We start from the raw sequence: 23,526 nt of genomic DNA, 5'->3' as shown, positions 1-23,526 counted from the left end.
CCACACTGATGCAAAAGGCTGACAGAGCTGTGGCAATTTACCACTAGGAAGACAGAACATTTTATGAACTCAGTGCAGAGGAAATGGCCAAAAAGGGAAGATTGACTGCTACTGTGTTTTTTGAAGCAGCACTTTCCTCAAGAAGATTTTCCCAATGACACAGAAATAACTTATGTAGGAGTAGTTGGTGGAAACGATAAAATGAATCACCATTGACTACTGTCATTATTGTAGAAAATCTGCCAGATTGAATTTTGAATAGGTACAGGGACATATATTACTGTGATCCCATCTTCACTCTACAGAAGCTTGAGGGCATCAAAATATCCAGAACTCTGCAAGATATTAAAAGGGCAATCCAATTCGGTCCACCAGTTGTTTCTGAATGCTTTTCAAAGGCAATCCCACTCAAAGCACATGACAGTAATCTATTCTGGCAGTTACTGAGGAATTGGGTGATGGGATAAGTCCTTCCCTTCCATTAAAGAACATCCAGCTGGCACTCCAAATGATGAAACTGCTCCCAAATGCCACCCAAACACCCAGGAGCAGAACCAGATCCAATAGCCTACTAAATTGCAAACCTGGTTGTTAGGAAACAGAAAGTCTCATCCAGGGCAACTGAGCTATTGATCATATATTTTGTACATAATGATTTTCAGTTTGTCAGCTTCCTTCCCATTCATTTCAGGCTACAAACACCTGTTGGGAACATCAGTTCCACACCTGCATGAGATGAAAAAGAGATACAGCACTGAATGTAACTTGTATCCTGATAACATCTAATCCCAGACTACCAGTTGGTTTCTGAAGCAATTTCAAATGGACATTAAACAGTATAGAAGGCACTCTGAAATCTTGTAGTATCTAGGGTTGCCAACTGTGTGTTGGGAAATTCCTGGAGATGTGGGAGTAGACCCTGGGGAGGGCAGGGTTTCAAGAGAGGAAGTACTTCAACAAAGCATGATGCCAAAGCAGCCATTTTATCCAGCAGAATTGACCTCTGTGAGCTGGAGATCAATTGTAATTCTGTGACTTCTCCAGCCCCAGCTGGAGGTTGGCATCCCTAGTGGTAACTGCAATGGGGTGAAAGAGAAACATCTCAGCACTATGTCTGGGACCTCTCCATCTCACAACTTAGGCAGTATATTCCCCCAGTCTTATCTCCAAGGGTGAAGGTTTCCAACCATGGTGTCCAAGGCAGTTTCAGTCCGAAGTCCAGGTTGGGAGCCACTATCTTACATATTAATTCATTTTAAAGTTTTTTTAGTCTTAACCAAACTTATGCAAAAATTACAAATATAAAATCTGAGCGTGCATAATACATTGCTCTAAATCCACTGTAATAATCAAGCTTGATTCCATTACTTAACAATACAAACTTTTCATATCATCTATAGTGCACCTCCACTTCTCTATGTCTTAATGTGTAACATAAATTTTAGAAATGTAAATTTGATTTCACCTAGAAAGAATTTTAGGGTTTGGAGAGGATGCCCAGATGCAAACTTGGTTCCAGCATTTTCACTGCTGTGAGAAGGCAGAGTTCCAGTCAGTGATGTTTTTCTCTACTCTGCATGACAAACAGCTCTTGACAAAATTCCCTTCTACCCAACTATTCAACTACGGCATCCCTCCATGCTTCAACAAGCCCGTCTTTTATGGTCCCATAATATCACACCCCACTGAAACTGATGACAGCTAAGAGAGATTATGTTATAAGGGGGTTATTTTTTCAAAGGATTTCCTGGACGGACTTCCAGTAGCTTTGTTTTTATGCAAGACTCAACCAATAATTTCAGGGGTGGGAGATTCTTTTTTGGTAAGGTAAATGCTGCTTTTAAAATATCTTGTATAGAGGAACTTTGAGGACTGTTGGTGCATTGGATTTTCCTGGGACTTCCTCTCAAATGAGACCCAGTTTTTCATTATGTTAAGGTAAATACCACTAAACATGCACAAAATTTGAAAATGTCCTCTTTGAGGTGAAAGAAGGTGCTGATTTTTAAATAGTTGAAAACATCACATTGGAAGTTCAGTAAGTTATCGTGGCTTCAAATGACTTTCAGCTAATTTCAAAGAAGGTCCCTTTCTAGTGGTCTATGTCCGCCTTTCAGAGCTAAATTAGAAAAAATGCTAGTTCCATATGCAGAGTTTCCAGTAGTTATTTAAACATAACTTTCAGGCGCACAAATACACGATCTGGCACAAACAACACTGATACATGATTGTTCCAGATCATTAAAATAACCCTGGAACAAGACTTAAAACCCCTCTGACTAGACACAATCCCAACCCATGTTAGGCCCCATAAATCTTATAGTGAAACTATGTACGCAAAACTGCCAGCCTACGTGATTCAGCCCCAGTGTCATAACCTGAATGCCCCACATTCATATGCAGTTTCCTGTACCATCTACTTTGATACACATGGGAGAGATAGAAATAAATAAGAAATCTATCCACACCTTCCTAGTGGGTTCAGGCAAACCGATATTTAATCATATAGCCATGTCCCTTAAAAAGTCTCATAAAAATTGTTTTAATCCAAACCACATACACATATTTAAAAGATTCCTATCTCACGCATTCTTAGCAAATGCGCCCCTGAGGCAGATTTCAGGCAAAACATTCAAGCAATAATCAAATGATAATCAATAAAAGCCAACCGCTAGGCAGCAATGAAACCTGTCAGCAAAATAAAAATGGCAGCAACCTTTCCCAAAACCCCACAGCTTCAGAACAACTGAAAACAGAAAAAACAGCATACATTTTTTGTCTTGTTGGCAGCTAATTGAGGATATAAACATCAATCACACCAGAGCAAAAGGAGCAGAGAAAACATGCCCTCAACGGAGAGTCAAGCCAAAATGATCAAACCAGTAAAAAGCCTGCAAAGAGACATTCTGCTGTAACAGCGTAATCCTAAACAGAATTACAGCCTTCTAAAGAGATTCAGTTCTTACCACTGCACTGTAAATCTCCCAGTGGTTTCATAGAGATATTATTAATAAATAAGCATACTGGTCACCTCTTACTTGTTCCTTTTCATACTTGCTGGTTCCTGTTAAAGAAGACCAGAGTGCCCAGGGATCTGAATGGCAGAAAAAGCCACTTCTGCACTCTTTTAATTTAAGTCATTGCAACGTTTGCATTTGTGGATGGTCCATCTCCCACACCTTCCTTGGAGGGTGCTACAAGTCTAGCTTGTACATCACCCTACCTTTCTTTCTGACAGTTTTGTTATCTTTCTGCTGTGAATGCAGGCTGTGCCAGAGCATTCACAGATGCTAGACAACCTGAAGGGACAGAATCCAGGGAGTTTCTTTACCTTCTTGGTTTGCTTATTATTTGAACTAAACTTGAGAAAGATATGACAAGCCTGTAACAAATGTAGGCCTGTCGCCATCCTACATGTTCACAGAAGTCTTCATCAGAGCCAATAAGCGCTTATGCCCTCTTTGATTCATATCACATTCCTTCTTGCAGGAAATGGTTACATTGAAGGGAAAGAGCTGGAAAACTTCTTCCGAGAGTTGGAGAGTGCTAGGAAGGGAGCTGGTGTGGTAAGTAGCATTATTTCCTCCTCCTTGTACTTTAACACAGTCATTCAATTTTTGCTACTCCTCCTTACCCAGTCTTCAACCTTTTATGAGTAAGTCTACTATATTCAATAGATTTTCTTTCCAGTAAAGGTATAGAGGAGTCAGACTGCAAGGGAAGCTGATATCAGCTGCCTACAACCTCTTATAATATTAACTTCCTTAGTACTGCTCATTCACCAGATCCTAAACACACTGCCTCCCCTTGCATACCATTGGATCAGGGGCTATTTAGGTTGGATCCAACAGTCCCACCTAGAAGTAATCTATAATAGCAGGATCCAAAGCAAGCATAACATAGATCAATTCTCCTGGGGAAAATTGCTACTTTGGAGGGAAACCTCTATGACATTATAACCTGCTGGGCTCCCACCCCTTCCCAGACTCCAACCTCATCAGTTTCCATCTACAATCATCCAGGAAATTTTCCAACCTTAGATGGCACTGTGGCTCCCTTCAAGTCTAGGGTGGTCACTTTGCTTATGGTTGTAATGGCACCTGGAGCATGGCTCTGGGCCCGGGTTCAAAACTGCCAGTGATGTCTTCAGTCAGTTGAGAGCTGCTTATTACACCAGGCAGTGATGCATGCTAGGGTGCATTCCTTCTACTCAGAAGCTCACCTGCCCAAGACCAAAGACTCAAAATGAGATGTCTAGAGCCAGGACTGTTTGTACAGGAGAGTCAGGAAAGACACAAAAAAGGAAAAGGGGTAATATGTGTGATAGACAGAACAAGGATGAAAAGAATTAAATGAAAAATGGAATGAGAAAAAGAAAAGGGGGATAAGGTGCCTGCAGACATAAAAGAGCAGGAGGAACAGGGTGTAATTCTGTTTGGTATCCTGTGTGAATGGGGGAGTAACATTAATAGTCCCCATTTCTTGAGGACCAGAGGCTACAGAATCAGACAGGCATCTCCATATGTCATGTGGCTGCACACCAAATAGCACATTATGTCTTCACTCATTCCTTCTTTAAGTCTACAAAATAGAAACAGTGCAGTATCACTTTTATGGCATACAGGAACTGCCGTATAATCCTCTGATCTGTGGCTTAATCTGTAGATTTTTCTATGCCTCATGTCAACAGAGGGTTAGTGAAATGTATTTTGTCTAAGGTTTAGAGTGGGGTGGGGCTTGGCCAATGTATGCTGTGTATTCAATGACTTGTCAGAAGTCAATTTTCTTCATAAAGGTGACCAAATATTACTTTTTTTGTGCAATGATACTGCAATACTCTTTAAGTTGGTGCATTAGGCTTTAGTCACTTGTTTGACACTGTCTCAAGATGCACCAGCTCTTGTTTGGTGTATGTCCCTTTGCAAATCATGAACATAGACCACACATCCAGGAAAGGAAAAAAATCAAACCAGAAAACAAGATGTCCTCACAGTTGTCATTTCTCCAAGCTAAACAGCCCTAACCTTTGACACTTTTCTTCATAGGGTGTTTCATCCTCTTAATCATTTTGGTTGCCTTTTTTCCAATCTTTTTTTAAGTGTGGTGACAAGAACTGTACACAGTATTCCAAATGAGGGATTTATACAGAGGCATAATGATACTGGCTGATTTGTTTTCAATTCTCTTCATAATAATCTCCAGCATAGCATCTGCCTTTTTTATTGCACTCACACACTGAGTCGATATTTTGAGTAAGTTATCTACCATGACTCCAAGATCTTGGTCAGTTACTGCCAGCTTGGACCCCATCAATGTATGTTTATAGTTGGGATTTTGGCTTCACTATGCATTACTTTGTACTTGTACATGTTGAATTTTATTTGCCACACTGATGCTCACTTGTGCATCAAAGGGTCCCACCGGAGCACCTCTCAGGCCTCCATGGTTTTCACTGTTTAGTGTCATCTGCAAACTCAGCCACTTCACTGCTTACTCCAAACTCCACTCACTTAGCTATTAATTTATATGCCAAGATCTACATACCCATTCAGTCTCTTTAGTGGGTGTCTTACAAGCTCATACTAAGAGAAGACCAGTGTATTTAATATGCTTTTTCTTCAGACTGTTCTGTGGCTCAGCCACTTGCAGAATGCTCCTTGGGTTTTTTTCCATGGATGCACTAAATCCCATAGAGCTATAAAGTCTTGGAGGGAAAAGCATAAAGGGACTGGGAAAAGGGTATTCTAGCCATGAACTCCAGTCATAAATAGCAGGAATCTCTGTCCTGGATGACAAACACTGATGTAGGAAGCAGGAGTCCAGTGGCACCTTAGCAAGTAACAGAATTTTATTCAATAATGTGCTTTTGTAATTCAGAACTCAACAGGTGCATTGGAGTATCCACATTCACAGCAGAAAGACTATAAAAGTGTTCACTTAATGGAGACATCTGATGAAGTGAGCCCTGACTCACAAAAACTTATACTGGATATAAGCTTTATCAGGTATCTGAAGAAGTGTGTGTTCACACAAAAGCTTATACCCAGAATAAAACATTGTTGATCTTAAAAGATGCCACTGGACTCAAATTTCATGTCGGAAATAGTGGTTTTCATCCCTCAGGTTCCATCTGCCTATTTAGTATTTTTGCCTCCCTTTTGCTATTGGTTATTTGTTGAATTAACAAGATGTTTTAACACTTGCAGCTGGGGTAGAATCTTATCCATAAGTGGAATCTTATCCATAAGAATCCCTGATTTGGCAGAGCATGCTAAGTCTTGCCATTTTATAAGATGCTAGACGAGGCCGCTACAAGAGGACAATGCTTGCTGAAAACAATGAAACTGCAAAATATGCTTGGTGAATTTAAAAATACACCCCTGCAAGTAAGGGGTGTGTATGTTAGAACAAGAAAGATGCTAAGCATCCTGAAAACATGTTTTGAACTACTGCAGCATATATGCAACAAACGGAGGCAGGTTCTTCTCTAGGAGGTTCTTCTCCATAACTAGCAACAGAAGGATGACCCTTCATTCTTTTTTGTAGGAATCTAAGAATGTCAACTTTGCAGAAAAGATGAAGGAATTCATGCGAAAATATGACAAAAATGCAGATGGCAGAATTGAACTGTCTGAGGTGAGCTACATAAATACAGTGGGTACAAGTCCAGGACCACTAGCCTAGTTTCATTCCAATCACAATCAAAGTGGTTGTCACATGCTGTGGGTGGGCTATACAGCTCCTGGGCAGAAGGCAATTGGACACAAGAAATGCCAGGGCTCTTGAAGGAATGTGTCCTCTACAGTGGTCATGTTGGATTGTGCAAATTGGGCCATTTTGCAGAGCTATAATTTGCCTTCTTCATTTCATCACACGATTTCAGGCCTTTCCCAGTTCAGTCAACAGTTTAGGAAGGAAAATTGGACCTCAGGAAAAAGGGGACAGATGAAACTAAGTAGTAAACAAAGAGGTATTTTTTCCTCTTGGTGGACCTCTACCAAGACAACTTGAGTCTTTGCTCAATCAAGAAGGAATTCTTCAGTCAAATGCAGACCTTCTCTGACTTTCAAAGTAAGAGTTTCAAAGCCTTGGGCAGGAATGCTCAATAGGTTTTCAGATTTGTCTCAGTAACTACAAAGACTACAGCTGTGAGCTCTGCAGGAGCCCATTTGCTTAATGACATAAGAACACAGGTTATGCTGGATCAGACCAGCCGTCTATGTAGTTCAGCTTCCAGTTTCACACAGTGGCTGGCTGGTTACTCTGCAGGGCCAACAACAGACCACAGGGACCAACTTTTCCTCAATGTTGCCTCCTGGCACTGCTATTCAGAAATTTACTGCTTCTGAATGTTATGGTTTCCTTTAGTCACCACGGCTAGTAATAGATCTATCCACCATAAATCTGTCTAATCCCCTTTTAAGGCTGTCTATGCCTGTGGCCATCACTGCATCCTTTGGCATCAAATTCCACATTTTAATTGCTTGCAGTAGGAAGAAATATTTTCTTCTGCCCAACATGAATCTACTGCCCATCAGCTTTATTGGATGTCCTCAAGTTATATTTTGGGAGAGACGTAAGTCCAGCATTGCACAGATAATTTGATCCTCTGCCATCACTGCTGGTGAAGGTTTCATGGATGACTGCCAGTAATTTGCTGAGTGAATGAATGGATGAATGAATAAACTATGCCTCCATAGAGATCAAAAATGACTTCCAACTTCCCACCATTGTCTCCTTTCACCCTTGTTGTATTCTTAGCAACATCAGGTGCTGTTTACTGAAGTTGATGTGGCTAAGAAATACCCATATGTTATATTGGTTTAAGTGTCACTGTGGGATTATCAAGATGGAGTCAATCAAATTCAATCCTCAATGGTGAGCATGAGCCATTCTCTGTGTCTCCCATGACCTACTTTACATGTTGCTCCAACGAAAAACTAGTAGGGAGATCCACATAAGCCATTCTGATCTGCCCAGAGCAAAGGCTAGATGAAAATGTAATAAATAAATGCCTAAGAATATGGGGTAGTCAAATTGCGGCCCTCCAGATGTTCATGGACTACAATTCCCATGAGCCCCTGCCAGCATTTGCTGGCAGGGTCTCATGGGAATTGTAGTCCATGGACATCTGGAGGGCCACAGTTTGACTACCCCTGAGCTAAACAGTTGGGCTTTAGAAGTTGCATCTTACTGAATAGCATGTAAAGCTTAGGATGGATAACTGCATTTGTCTATAGCAGTATAAAAGAGTAAGTGCCAGGATATTAGCTTACCTCAAAGTTAGCAGATTCAAGTAGATAGCCATGTTGGTCTGAAGCAGTGCAATAAAGCAAAATCAGAGTCTTAAAGGTGCCACTGGGCTGTGATTTTGTTCCAAAGTTAGCAGTGACTCACGAATGCTGCCACAAATTTTGTTAGTCTATAAGCAAAGCTTGTCATTCCTCACAAGAAAATGGGAAAATTATACAAAGTAATCCTTGGCAAGGAAGCAGAGGTAAGATAAGAGGACACAGTCACATGTAGGTTCAATAACTGGCCATTTTAGCCTTCATTTGAATTTTACCAGGAGAATTTCGAGACAAACACAGAATTTGAGCCAAACACATAAAATAAGGCAGATGAGATTTAATCTGTATCTTTCTCAGGTATGTTTCAGAGTACCTTCACCTGGATTCCTGCTGTATTCTTACCTGGCATTTTATAGTGTGGCCAGGGGTTCCCTGGAGAGTCTATAGTATGCTAATTGATATGTTCACCTTGAGCTGATAAGAGGGAACACACTACCACACCCTGTGACTATTTTTTCCCCATTACCAAAATGTCATAACAAGGCAGGAAGGAAAGGTATGTTTGTGTGCATGCACTTAACTTCCTCTCTGATGTCCTTGTGTTGATCCTCTCCGCCCCCCCCTCCTCATCAGCTGGCACAGATCTTGCCCACAGAGGAGAACTTCCTGCTGTGTTTTCGACAAGATGTCGGATCCAGTGCTGAATTCATGGAGGTAAGAACTTGATGCCTGCTCTCTCCTTTGGAAAAGATTCCAGAAACCTAGGATCAAAATATATGTGATCAAGATCTGACAGATCTCCACCCTTTTTAGAAAGGTAAATGATAGAAGCATTCACAGTTCTGATTCAGATAGGGGATATGCAGGGAAGGATGCTTAACCCTTCAAGCCCTTTAACTAATCACAGCATGAGAGGGTGGGTTTACTAGCACTTCAAGGGGGAAAACTCAGGACTTTTAAAAACCTGTCTTTTCTCCATAGTGGTACTAGTAGCAGCGTGAGGGTGGTAGTTTTGATTATCAGCGCATAGGTTGCCAGGACAAGTAAACAGAGCTGTGGTGTATTTGCCATGGATGATTATGGTTGGCCATGGACAGATGCCATCTGTGTTCTAGAGAGGAAACAAGTGGGTGCTCCCTAAGCAGGTGCCATATAAATAAATGAACAGTTGCTGATATGTAACCATCGTTGGACATAAACCCAACAGCTGTGAAACAGCAACCCATCCAGGCAATTAAAATGAATAATAGGAAACCAATCCTGTGTCACAATGAAATCTGAGCTCCTCTATTGTTGGCTTGTAGGCAAATCAAGTTCTACGGCGGGCATAGGCAATTAATTACGAATTTGATCCCACTCTAATGACACCACTTATAATAATTTGTGCTTAAAATATTAATTCTTATAATCATGATGTGAAGCCTTGACCTGTTGACCCAACCTTGTTCTAGACAGAAACAGGCTAGCAGTGGAAGGGGAGGGAGTGGGGGGACGACATCTGAGTTAGTACCTTGGCTGATCCGGGAGCCTTGATTTGGGATACTGATTATTTGCACAAGTCACTCGCCTGCCCACCATTAAAAAAGCAGAAATAATGTCCATTAAGGGACATAATGTTATTTATTTCTGTGTTTTAGGAAGAGTATGGACTATGGATCAATGTCAAATCTAGAAACACAGAAATGTGTGGGGCAGAGTGCTTCAGAATTATATACACTCACAGTGTACCTCTGCATAGCCATGAAGATCTCATGTACAGAGACACCAAACAGTAATTTAGCAAGGAATTGGACCCCTTCTCTTTTTTTGCTTGTTTATTTGTAATTACATTTATAACCTGCCCCACCCAGGCCAACTCTGGGTGGGGTACATCATGTTACTAACAATGCAGTATTAAAACAAGTGTGCAACAAAGCACTCCTGATTCCATCTTGCAAGAGTTTTTAATTGGGCCTTTCTGCCTACTTGACCCTTATTGTCAAGGAACAGAATAATTGGCTCATCATGAGAACCTATGGCCAACAGCATGGGAGGGGGAAATCGGGAGATATGAGGTAATTTTCTAGAGGGTTCCAGCAAGAACACATCCTGATTGGGTTGTCATCACCTGGCTCAAATAGGGCCAAAACCTATTATTGGGATAGCTTGAATTCTGTTGGATTAAAGGCCCAGACCTGGTTCTGCCCCTCACCGGTGTGCTAGCTGCAAATATGCAGGCTCTGAACCATGCCCCCCTAAGCCCTGCTGCTACAACCAAAGAGTTGCATATCCCCCTCTTCACTCCAAGTCATGTTCTGGGAGGGGTGGAGTCATCAAGTGTGCTTCAGGTGTTTTACTTCCTTTCCATACACATGACAGCTCTTGATGTCAGACTTGTATTTACAAAACTTTGGACCCAGATTTGATGGGAGGGGGGCAATGGTTGTTTCTAATAAGTGCACGAAAATGTCCGAGAACATTTCATTTCTTTATAATTCTGAACATTTTCCTGCCTAATCCTAAAGAATCTGTTAAAGACTTGGTACAGCTTTTGAATTCATTTAGTAAAGCCTCAGGGTACAAGGTTAATCTAGACAAATCAGAATAGATGGGTCTTTAATATAAATACAGTCTGTAAAAAAATGAACTGGCTAAATTTTACTTCACGGTAAGGAAAATGGATTATATTAAATATCTAGGATTTGGAGATATTTCATTGGTTAGAAATAATCATTAGATGTTATTCTTGGAGGTGGAAAAAGACATAAGCTTTTGGCATCCCCTCTGTCTTTGATGGCTAGGAAAGTCCCCACTGTGGAGATGAATATTCTGCCAAAAATTCTTTTCTTATTTATTAAAATCCTTTTGCAAGTTAAATCCACACCATTAGATAGCTGGCAGAAGTTGATATTTAAGTTCATTTGATTGGTTAATCCACCCAGGCTGCATACTAAAACCCTTTGTATAAAAGAGAGGGAGGGAGGATTTGGGGCTTCTAGCATCAAACCGTATTATAAAGCAGTTAAATTAGAGGCCACGTGAGATCAGTTTATCCTTGAGACAAATACATTGTCAATAGAATCTGTTCTCATGCAAAAAAAATTAAAAGTCTTATTTGTTTTCAAGGAAGAACATGAGATGCAATGGTGCTTCAGTAGAGTTGGTTTAGTACAAATATGAGCCTCTCAACATTTTTTAGATGAGTAACTGACAGCTGAAGAATTTTTAGGAAATACTTTTCATTTGGAGGGATTATGGACTACATGCCATTAGGAATCTTGTAAAAGAAAGCAAATTCCTATAGATATCTGGGGAAGGTGCCTGTCTATTAATATATATTATGTTCCATATCTTCTGGTCTTGTCATAGCTAGTCATTAAGACATCAAGTAGTTGGCTTGATAAGTAAAGTTCCTCCTGACTTTTTTGATATATTACAGGAAGGAAGGAATTGAGGGGGCTGATCTTGACTCAGGAATCAGTTTGTTAATAGCAGCTAAATTGCCTACTGCATTACTTCTTCAGTAATGGCAGATTACTTAAATGGGGAGCCTAAGGGAGGTTCAGACAGGTCCACAATCCCCTGTGTAAACAGATTTTTTTTGAAGGAAAAGGGAAGAAAGTGTTAATCATGTTTGGGGGACAAGAAAGCACAGGATTGTGTTTTTTTCTGAATACATTTTAAGTTTATAGGGGAGTCGTATTTTGATTATAATGTTGATATCTTTGACAGTGTTACATTTGTGCACTCTTTATCATGTTCTTATGCTAGCGTCATTTTATTGGCATAAAATTCTTATACTATTGTTATATGTCACATCATATTCCATTCCATTAAAAACATAATTTTGAAAGAGAGAAAGGAATTCCAGGCATTTCCAAGACCACATTGATAAAATGCTATCATTTACCAGTAAATAACAAAGAAAATACATCATTTACTGAAGATGGGTCTTCCAATAAAATGGAGAAAATAAAAAAATAGTTAAAGAACAAAATGTAGTTTTAACGCTTACCTCTGGGCAAAGGCTTAAGTCATTACCAGTAAGTAATGGTCATTGGCCGTAGACATTTGATTGGCCTTGAGAGTTACCAGTGAAATGTTTTGACAGTCCCCATTGGTGGTCATCTGAATGTTTGGCATTAACCATAAATGACACATATTTAACAAAGTTATGAATTCTGATTAAAACATCTAAAAGCTTATCAGGGGATTGCTAAATGTCGCTGGGATTACTAGGCATTTTTTTAACCTGCATTACAAGTGGGTTAATAATTTGGGTTAAAAAAACACCATCAAAGATTACTTCCCATTACTACCCGAAGAAGTCACGGCTTCCCATTGATCACTAATAATTATAACAAATCTACCATGTTTCCACTGTAGGCCTGGCGGAAATATGATACGGACCGCAGCGGCTACATAGAAGCCAATGAGCTCCAGGTGGGTCATACAAGAAGTCCATAAGAATCCTTGTGATACAAGATACAAAATGGTTCACAGCTAACAATAACAGTAATAATAATTGCTGAAGCCAATGGTGCATGTTTTCGGATGCAAAACCAAACTGAAGAATTAATATAATAAGAACACTTAGAAGAGAAGAACTGATTTTTTATAACCCACATTTCACTACCTAAAGGAATCTCAAAGCGGCATCCAAACACTTTTCCTTTCCTCTCCCCACAACAGACAGCCTGTGAGGCAAGTGGGGCTGAGAAAGCTCTGAGAGAACTGTGAGTGGCCCAAGGTCACCCAGCAGGCTGCATGTGAAGGAGTGGGGAATTGAACTTGGTTCTCCTAATTAGAGACCACTGCACTTAACCACTATACTATGCTGGGTTTATATATTAATAAAACATGTTGGGAATGCTTTAGAGACAGTCACAACCATCTATTAGTAAGCTAGTATTATGAAACCAGTACTGATGTAGAGAAATGAACCCTATGACTCATAGTTCACACTTTTGGTATTTATGCTACCCCCCAACACACACACACACACTGTTCACACAGATGCTTCTTGAACATCCCTGGCTCATAAAACAGAAGAGCATAATAGTAAAATGGAAGTGTTCAATAAAACAAAAGTGTTCAAAATTATCCTTTCTAGTCAGTCACCTTTAACTGGCATACAATTATTTTTATATACAAAGAACAGGATTGTAATTTTAATGTCTAAAAAGCTTAGACCATTTCCTCCTCCCTTTTGCATTGTTAATTGTTTTTATTTCATTGTTCTCTCTTGCCAGCATCCCATGCTTATTTGCCAGTTCTCATTTTGGCAACATGAGAAAAAATTGCAGTTGTCACTCGTAACATGACCTCACTTGCAGGGAATATTAATAAACAAAATTATGTTGCTCTAGGAACTGCTGGAAACTGTATGGTTTTGCCACAGAGTTTCTAGCAATTCATAGAATGACATGATGGCTCTCCTGGCTTTCCCCAGAAGTAACACCACCATGCATGTGATGACAGCACCCCTATGTCCTTGTCCTCCCTTGTCTCATGCTGGGTGCCAACCATCAGGTGACAACCCTGTTCTTTAATATTGTAATCCCTTTTACATCCCTGTGTTGTTTGCTGTATATATTTCTGCTGCTCTTCATTGCATTGCTTTCTAATTCTGTAATCCATCCAGAGGCTCAACAAGAAAAGATTATGAGCGTAGTAAACAACCAAATAAAGTGCCTAAAGCAGGGGGAGTGCCCCCCCCAAGTCCCATTATCTCCTCTTCCTCATAGAGCACCACTGAGGGTAGTACTTACTAGCAGGAAGCTGCAGCTAGGGCTAAGCCACACATTATGGCATTGGCAAGCCTGGGGACAGCAGCTGAAAATGGCCTCTCTTGTCTAGTTAGGGATTGCTCTGAGAGGAGAAAAACAGAAACTGCCATTTCCACACAAGGGTTTTGGTTTTTAGGTCCAATTCTACATGTACTAATAAGGATATAATTCCTACTTCTACTGAGTAAACATGTATATGATCAATCTGTAAATCACTTGGCAGTTTCTCATAATGTTTCTTTTTCTTTGCAGGGATTCCTGTCGGATTTGTTAGAAAAAGCAAACAAACCCTATGAAGAACCAAAGCTACAAGAATACACACAAACTATAGTAAGTGTGGGAGGTATCTGGCATCCTATGGAGGACTCCTCAGCTTGGAAAGATTGTGCACAAAGCCCAGATAGCTTTCTCAAAACTGTGGCTGCCCCAGACAACAGGGAGAGAGGGGAATTCGGCTCCAGTGAGTCTCAGCCTGGAAATTTTGCAGCGATGAGGGCACTATGCATATACGGACAAACACTCTAGTCTTAAACCAAATTTTACTTGTATATTTTGAGCATTTGTAAGATGTAAGTGTATTACTACAACATATTCTACACAATGGAGTTTCCGAAGGATGACAGAATTAATTTTTACCAGTTGTTTAAGAATGATGGAATTAATTTTTAAAATGTTATTACTGTGGAGAGGACATTCTAAGGCAAACCAGTGTTCAGACATCACTTTACAGGTAGCAAGAAGAAAGCACACAGGAATCCCAGCACCACCCCTCCTAATCCTAAACTATACATGATACTCATGGTGCCAGGGGGAAACAGCAGAACAAGGCAATTTTAGTGGGAAAACCACCAGGGGAGGCAGGGAAAAGAAATCCTTCCCTATACAACAAATGCAAATTGCTGCCTCCAGCATTCCATTTTATGAAATCTGAATGGCAAACTGTAAGCAACTGAAATACTATGCATGCTCAAAAGCAACCCCATTGTGTTCAGTGGGTCTTGTTCCAAAGGGATGGCAACCTGAGCACTCTATGCTTTTTGGTTCTATCATCTTTTCAACCGGAAATATTTCTAAATTAATTTGGGGTTCCCTGTGTTTTCCCAATGAACTACAGCCTGGAAGAGAGAAAGGGACACATTATGCAATCTGTAAACATTTAGCTCTTCTGGCCTTGTAGCCCAGTAGCCTGATCTCATCTGATTGTGGAAGCCAAGCAGGGGTGGCCCTGGCCAGTATTTGGATGGGAGACAAGGAATAGCAGGGCCTGACTTGTTATAAGGTCACTTAATGCAGTGTTCCCCAACTGTTTTATCACGGGGGACCGGTCAATGCTTGACAATTTTATCCCGGGGGGGATAGTCGCTAAGGGACGTCACCGCTGCCTGACCCCTGCTCCGCTTGCTTTTCCACCGACACCCCTCACTTCCCACCGCCCACTGTAGGGTGCTGCCAGCAGCAGCTGCGCAATACCATGCCGAGGGGGAGTCCCAGCCATGGCAGCTGCTGGAGAGCACCAAAGGTGAGCCGGCAGCAGAGTGGCTGCTTTAGGCTGCTGGAGAGCACCAAAGGTGAGCCGGCAGCAGAGTGGCAGGGCAGCCTCTGAGGCAGCAGCTGGGGAGGAGGACGAGGAGGAGCTGCAGCCTGGTACGAACTGTTCTACGAACCCGTATCGGTCCCCGGACCGGGGGTTAGGGACAGCTGGCTTAATGTGTTCAATCAACCAGCAACCCATTAGGTTCTGCTATGCACAGAGTTTAAATGTGGAAAATATTTGGAGGCTACACAGGCTCTGTGTCCTGTATCCTGAGGGCCACTAACAGGTTGTTACTTTGTACCCTGCAGTTGCGCATGTTTGACTTGAATGGTGATGGGAAGCTCTGCCTATCGGAAATGTCACGGTAAGATTTTTAATTTGCGTTGTTTAGAGACACAGACAGAGCCCTCTGGTGCAGAGGGAGCTGTCATTTCTCTGGCTAAGAGTCAAAATAGTCATGATGCTAAAAGGTCCATGAATGGATTTCCAGTGTTTTTTCAAACAGTAACTAGCAGTCATGGAGCCCCCATATGAATGCTGTGTGCAGGGAAGGTGAAATTAGCTAACTTTTGGTCTCAAATGCCAGCCTCTTCTCAGCTGCCCTTGGTAGGATCAGAAAAATAATATTTAAGGAACTTGTATATTTTCCACAAAGGGGCAAATAACAGATTGGGAGGGGGAAGGATCTGAAAAGTGCCAATATAAGCTTCCTTCTCCCATGCTATAGTGCCAATCCAAAATGGAGGGGCATTGCTTCCATTTACCAATAAAAATGGACTCATAGATAAAGCAGATATTAAAGCATCAATTCAAATTCAGGCAAACTCAACTTCCTCTGAATTCTTGAGAAAATAGTTCTCTTATTTTCAGAAAGTAGTCACCACAGTTGTAAATGAGAGAATTACTCTCATCCTCTGACATGCAATTTTCCTTAGCTAAATTCCAACTGGTTAAGTGAAGACAAAAAACTTAGAAGAAGAAGAAGAGTTGGTTCTTATCTGCCGCTTTTATCTACCCAAAGGAGTCTCAAAGCGGCTTACAATCGCCTTCCCTTTCCTCTCCCCACAACGAACACCCTGTGAGGTAGGTGAGGCTGAGAGAGCCCTGCTACAGATCTGTTCCTTGTAAATCACTTACTAGCTCCTAAACCCAATTCCAGCATTCTATGTACCTGTCTCCAAGTGCCATCCATCCACCAACTTATAGGACTTGCTGTCCTGGTGGAACCACTACTATCATCCCTGACTTAAATGTCCCCAAGACTGATGTTCTCCCATTCATATTGCAGACTGATGCCTGTGCAAGAGAACTTCCTGCTTAAATTTCAGGTAAAAGCTCTGAAGATTATGTTCTCCAGCAGTTTTTTCATTAACTCGTCCTCATCCTCTCTTTTCCCTTTTTGGTTTTACACAGGGAGTGAAACTAGATGCAGAAGAATTCAATGCTATCTTTGCATTTTATGACAAGGTACATGATCTGGGACAAAAAAATTAAAAATTAATGTGTTCATGGGTGGATGTATGGATCTGCTAGAAAAATGTCAGCACAAGAGCGCACTGGGAAAGAAGTAAGGAATCTTCTCTCTCTCAGTGGAGTCTTCTCTCTCTTATAGCACCTACTTAAAACCCCATAGCAATGCAGAACTGTGCTGGGGTTTTTTTAAAGAAAATTAATTTAGGGACTCAGGGAGGAACTGAAGTTTGAATCCCCAAAACAATGGGATTGGTGGCTTGCGTTGATTGACAACCTAGGAGTGGGGGGAGAAGTGTGGGTTGTCCACACTTTAGGCTTCTCCGTTGCCTCATCGGGAAGGGAAAAGCCACGACAAGGCAGCGGGAGGGGGTCTCCTGTCAGGAAATGTGCAAATGCACGGTTTCCTATTGCACGTTTGCAAGCAGGAGGTGGCACACATTTTAGGCCTCTGTGCAGAAATGGTCAGATTTTGAACTTCAGAGTTCTTTACAATTTAAGACTAGGTTGCCTCAGAGAATAATCTCCCCAACAAGAATTCATTTGCCATGGTCCAGTCTTAGTCCTAATAGTCTGCTTTTTTTTTGGGGGGGGGGAGATATTTGTATAACCATAAGCCTGATATGGAGGGGGGGAGACCCAGTAAATATGTATTTTAATAAAATGAATATTTTAAGTATTTTAAGTAGGCAGAATCTGAGTTTAAGACTGGTGTGTCTCTAAGCAACATACATTTCTAATGATATTAGGAAAAATAAGCTGTGCCCGAAATGTTTCAGTTTGTGGTATTTCTTAATCGCTATTATCCTCTGTTAATATACAGGATGGAAATGGTTTCATTGATGAGAATGAACTGGATGCCCTACTGAAAGATCTCTATGAGAAAGACAAGAAAGTGAGTTCATAGTGTACACAGGCTACCCAACCTCTACTTTACCTGCACAACTCCTTTATAAGATAAATTAGGAGAAGAATGCGTGATGGGCCCAAGGTCACTCAGCAAATTTTGAGAGTGGGGATTTGAATCTGGGTCTCCTAGAACCTAGCCCAACTTTTAAACTACTACACTAGGCTGGTTCTCTAATAAAAGAAACTAGTTAATTCCTGGATAAGGAATAGCAGAATTAACTGCTGAAGCGATCATTTTCTGAACAATAGACCAAAGACTATTAGTGAAATCTTATGCAGATGTATTCCAGAAATTGAAATTGGTGGCCTAAGGCTGAAGTAGCCATGCAAAGAATTATACTATAAGAAACACTATACTCTACTCTACTCTACTCTACTCTACTCTACTCTACTCTACTCTACTCTACTATACTATACTATAAACACAAGGGCCAGCATAAAGAAGAAATTATATGGTTTTAGACCAGGCTTTCTCAACCTGGATTTCATGAAATGCTGGGGTTTCTTGATGGCCCTGAGTTTCCCATAGTTGTAAAAATTGTTAAATGTTTATTGGATAATATGACCATATATGGTCATGTTGACCCATCCCAAAATGACCAATCATGGGCCTGGAGGGGGTGGGAAGGGGAGAAGCCGCGGGTGGGCATGTACACAGCTCTGCTTCCCAACCATATTCTGCACAATTGCACCACTTCTGGGCCTTCTCAAAGCCTGCATAATGTTTCAGGGGTTTCTCAAAAGTAAAAAAGTTGTGAAAGGCTGCTGTAGACAAAGTAATAGAAGTGAGAGGTATATCAACCTCAGAAATTAAACAAAATGATAAAAAAATCTATAGAACAAAGAAGTTTGCCAGCTATTCTTATGGGGAAGTCCTGAGATTAAACAATTTGATGCTATATAGGAAATCTCAGACCTGCAGTTATCAAGAAGGATGAAGGTCTTCAAGAAGCACAGCATCATTTTAAAGATTTGTTTGAAAAGTAGGTAAATCAGGAACTGCATCTCGGGATGGTTAATATTTTGGTGCTGGGGCTACTTTTGACAATTTGATAGGAGAGAAGTATGAATTAACCGCCATGGAGCAAGACAGTTGAATTTAATTGATCACAGCCAGGAGATCTGAATTAGCTAATGCTATTTTCACAACCAATGGGCCCAGTATCTAAATTAGAAGGGGAAAAGGATATATTATGGGTGGGATCATCCTCGATATGTAATAATAATGGGTGTGGTCACCCTGGGTATGCCCTGCTTCAAGAAAGACTGGTTTGGATTTGGGGTGTGCATTTTGGCCCAGTTTGGCCACCTCTGCAATCACCGCAGTCCGAAGTGGCACATAAGAGACCAGCACACGGTGCAGAGAGGAGGGGCGGTGATGACGTACCAGCCAACAACCACCCCTCCTCTCTGTGCCGTGGCGCTGGCCACTCATACACCACTTCGGGCTGCGGTGATTACCGAGGCGGTCGAACCAAGCCGAAGAGCACAACCCTAGTTTGGATCCAAACCTTTCTTCTATTTGTACTGTATTCTTTTCTTTTGTGAGGGCAGCCTTCTACTGTCCAGTGCATTCCTCCAGAGCTAGCATGTCTGCTCACATAGGACGAGTGCCGTTCACTGAATGGGAAAGTGTCTAGTGTCTGAGGAATGCATTCCATAGCAGAAAACCGCTCCCACAATGCCATGAATTGATGGATTTCCTGAGGAATGCTAAATATATATTAACATTTTCCCAAGGGCTATAGTAAATCCATTTGAAAGTCCAAATGTAAATCTGCTCTTGCTATGACAAGTTAATTCTATGCATTTATTGCCATGCCTTTTGGCTTACATGAGGCTTCAGCCAGGTTTCAGTTGCTTCCACCCTATAAAAGTTATACTGCTGTATATTGATACAATGTGGTAATAATCCTGACTGGAAAATTCGTTTAGAACATCTGAAATTGAGAATGTATGAATGCAACTTTGACAAACCTGCCCAAATATACATTAGCAAAACAAATATATTGTGTGGGCAAAAAAATGTGTAGAACCAGAAGTAATAGAGATATCGGTGATAACAGAAGAATCCTCCCATACAATAAAAAGGAAATTAAATCTTTTCGGGGCTAGCAGTATAATAGAAGCATTCGGATTCAAATTTACCAAACATAACTGATCGATTAACTGATGTGTTTTAAAAAAGAATTAAACAAAGAAAGTGAGCGGGACAAAAGCATGTCAGGTGGCTTTAGATACATATAGGTAGGGACCTAATTGAGAGCCATACTCAAGGCCAAATTAGATGTGATGTGATCAGGAGTTAATCCACGATTTGCCCCATGGATTATTTCCAGGATGCTTCATTTATCCCTGTCACTGGTCATCATCCATTAACTTAGATGAACGGGATGAAAGGGGAAAATGACAGGTCTCTTGACCTGATTTCACCTTATGCTGTAGACAAGCATGCAGAATAATGCAGCTTGTTTATCCCTGAATGCAATTTAGTGTTCAGAGGAAAGTGTGTGAGCAGGAGGACCCTTAGTGTGTGAAAGGCAAAATAAATTCAAGTTTTGGCATCATAGCAGTGTCACCATGGTTGTCATTGTTGGTTTCCGTGTAAATTTTTGCAGTGTATTGTGTATAGTCACACAAGTAGAGTTAACTAGTCCTAAAAAAGTGAAGCTAGTTGAAAAGGAAGAAAGGAATCTAAAATGGCTGCACTGGAGCAGAGGCTATTGGAAGCAAACCAGAGGAGAGGACTCTGGCTGCTGAAAACAGGCATATTGTTTTATGCTAGGAATTCTTGGTGACATTTGTAGGCAGAATAATTAACATCAACAGTGCACAACCTGATTAAAGAGTAGGTAAATGTTTATTTAGGCATTAAAAAAGAGGGGAGACAGGTTCCCAACTATATACTCAGAGTAAGACCAAGTGTGGCACTTCCAAGAAGGGGGAAAGTGCCCCGAGAGTAACAATAGACAAGGATAGAAGGTGCTGACCTTACTGCCCTATCTGACTTCTTGTCATCCCCCCCCCCCCACTGCGGTGTCTTCTCTTCACCTTTGTACACCAGACATTGCATTTTTCAACACCCCTTCCCAAGGTCTAGTGTACAAAGCCCACAATATTCATCTTCTTACTTCTTCAAAGTATTCTTGAGAAAGTGGCTTGGTGAGTACATCTACAATCATTTCATCTGTAGGGCAGAACTCCAACTCAACAAGCCCTTCTTCTTGCATGAAACCTTCATCCATTAGACAGAAGTCTTTATAATCAACTTGGCGAATAAGAGAAATTATTCAGGATCCTACATCTGCTTTATTTATTTATTTATTTATTTATTTATTGATTGATTGATTGATTTCGATGTATATCCTGCCACTCTCCATGGACTCATGGCAGGTCACATAAAACAGAACCCCCCCCCAATAAAAGAAATCAAAATCCCCTAATTAACATAAAACACAAGAAGCATCATAATCCCATTCCTCCCCTGTCCACAGTCAATCATCACAGGGAAGGAATTAGCAAGATGGCTTAGCATTGGCTGGAGGAGGGGCTTCAGTTCCTTGTCCCAGCCTCAACCAAACACCTGGCGGAACAGCTCCGTTTTGCAGGCCCTGCATAACTGAGATTGCTTGTGAAAGTCCTTGTTTTGTAACTTACATTTTAAATTTGCTTGTCATAATCCTTTCCCCAAAATTTGTATTTGGAATTCGGGGGTTTAAGATTTTTAAGTTTTCAGCTCGTAGCTTTTGTCATGTGCCATTGTATAAGAAAAATTAATGGTTGGCAAGTTTCACTCTGTTGGCTTTTGAAATTTGAAATATTCAGTTTCTCTGCTCTCACATGTACTTAGAAAACTAAGTTCTGTTTTGAGAAGAAGTTCCCCAAAGAGGCATTCATTTGCTGGGTTTTCCACTGCTTCAAAGCTTAAGGAACTGGGAAAACAAAGGGGATTTTTACTTTTTGGAAATCTTCATTGCACCAGCTGTTCTACCAGGTTTCAAATGGGGCTAAAATATCTTTAGAGTTCAGGCTGAACCTAACATGTCCTCTCGCCTGTGTTCTCCTTTACCAGGAAATGACAATCCATCAGCTCACAAGCTACAGAAAGAGCATCATGAATCTCTCCGATGGGGGAAAGCTGTATCGCAAGGAACTGGAAATTGTCCTCTGCAATGAGGCCCCGATGTAAAGAGCAGCAGCATCCCTTGACCACTTTCCCTCCCTTCCCTGCTCTGCCACTACCATGAAGGCAAAGACACTGCAATGAGCAAATATAGGGGGTGTCTGTTGACCTGCACCTGGGTGATCTTCCCAACCCCATACAATGAAGCTTGCTGATCTGCTTGTGACTTTGGTCCCAGAATCTGCACAAGAGGGTGGGGGAGGGACAGCACTGTATGATCTCATCTTGCTTGCTGGGAAAAGGAGCTCCAACCTAGACAGTCAATTCTTCCCCCCCCCCCGCCACGCCTTGCTTGTTTCTCTCTTTCTTGCTAGTTATCATAGTCTGTGTTTTGTAATTTCCCTCATCTGGAATGGATTTTTGTTTCTTTTGCTCTTAATTTTTCATCTTTGGTCACCTTTCATGTTCAGTCTTGTTTACCAAAGAAGAGTTTACAAATAAAACTGATGTTCTGCTTCAGGATTTTACTAGTATGCATCAATTATTTCCCTAAATAAATGGATTTTAAAAGGAGAGCCTCCCTTAGATGTAGCAAAATCTCTTTTATAGAGCTTTAAAGACCTGTGCAACTAATATATTTGAATTCTGCAATGGCATTGTTGATATGTGCTTAAAATGTTAAATATTTAATAGCAGGGAAATCTTAGTTATAGAAGGAGAGACTTAATGTAGCTACTACTTTATGTCTCAGGCCTTCTGTTTGCAATGAACACCAGGGTATCCCCTTCATTTAAGGATTTTGCCTGGGGAGAAGGATAACTTCCATTATTTTCTACGTGATTTAGGTTCCAGCATGTTGTACGCTGATTGTCTCTACATCCAGATATGCCTACTATGTGATGGTGACAAATCAGGAGGAGAAGACGACGACGAAGATGAAGACAATGAAGAAGACAATGACGAAGAAGATGGCGAGTTGGTTCTTATATGCCACTTTTCTCTACCTGAAGGAGGCTCAAAGTGGCTTACAGTCACCTTCCCTTTCCTCTCCCTACAAGACACCCTGTGAGGTAGGTGAGGCTGAGAGAGCCCTGATATTACTTCTCAGTCAGAACAGCTTTATCAGCGCTGTGGCGAGCCCAAGGTCACCCAGCTGATTGCATTTGGGCGAGTGCGGAATCAAACCCGGCTCACCAGGTTAGAAGTCCACTCTTCTAATCACTACACCAAGCTGGCTCTGGATGTGAAATTGTTCTTCCTTCTCTTCCACTGCTGAGCAAAGAGGTCTATTTCATCCCTCTTTTCCTCTTTGCTTCAGTCCACCTACTCACATGGCTGTTCTTCTGAAGAAATTTCAGAAGCTTACAAATGATCTTTCTTAGGATCAGTCAGTCAAATGGACTACAGGAACAGAGAGGAGCGCAAAAAAAT

The 23,526-nt window shown here is 41.1% G+C and overlaps 1 protein-coding gene across 1 annotated transcript in view; it reads left to right on the top strand.

Moving 5' to 3' along the window:
* CALB2 (calbindin 2) overlaps window positions 1-22,617 on the top strand; it is a 37,392-nt gene extending 14,775 nt beyond the window's left edge. The window contains exons 2-11 of the mRNA XM_077310190.1: window positions 3,490-3,566; window positions 6,547-6,636; window positions 8,925-9,005; window positions 12,657-12,713; window positions 14,312-14,389; window positions 15,902-15,957; window positions 16,882-16,921; window positions 17,007-17,060; window positions 17,887-17,958; window positions 22,045-22,617. Coding sequence (XP_077166305.1) covers window positions 3,490-3,566; window positions 6,547-6,636; window positions 8,925-9,005; window positions 12,657-12,713; window positions 14,312-14,389; window positions 15,902-15,957; window positions 16,882-16,921; window positions 17,007-17,060; window positions 17,887-17,958; window positions 22,045-22,161 — 722 coding nt within the window. The 3' untranslated portion in view covers window positions 22,162-22,617. The remainder of the gene's footprint in view (window positions 1-3,489; window positions 3,567-6,546; window positions 6,637-8,924; window positions 9,006-12,656; window positions 12,714-14,311; window positions 14,390-15,901; window positions 15,958-16,881; window positions 16,922-17,006; window positions 17,061-17,886; window positions 17,959-22,044) is intronic.
* Window positions 22,618-23,526: the final 909 nt, after the last annotated feature.

The sequence above is a fragment of the Paroedura picta genome, chromosome 14 (assembly GCF_049243985.1).
Source record: "Paroedura picta isolate Pp20150507F chromosome 14, Ppicta_v3.0, whole genome shotgun sequence".
NCBI lineage: Eukaryota > Metazoa > Chordata > Lepidosauria > Squamata > Gekkonidae > Paroedura > Paroedura picta.
The sequence above is the reverse complement of the archived record's forward strand: the minus strand, read 5'-3'. Positions and strand labels throughout refer to the sequence as shown.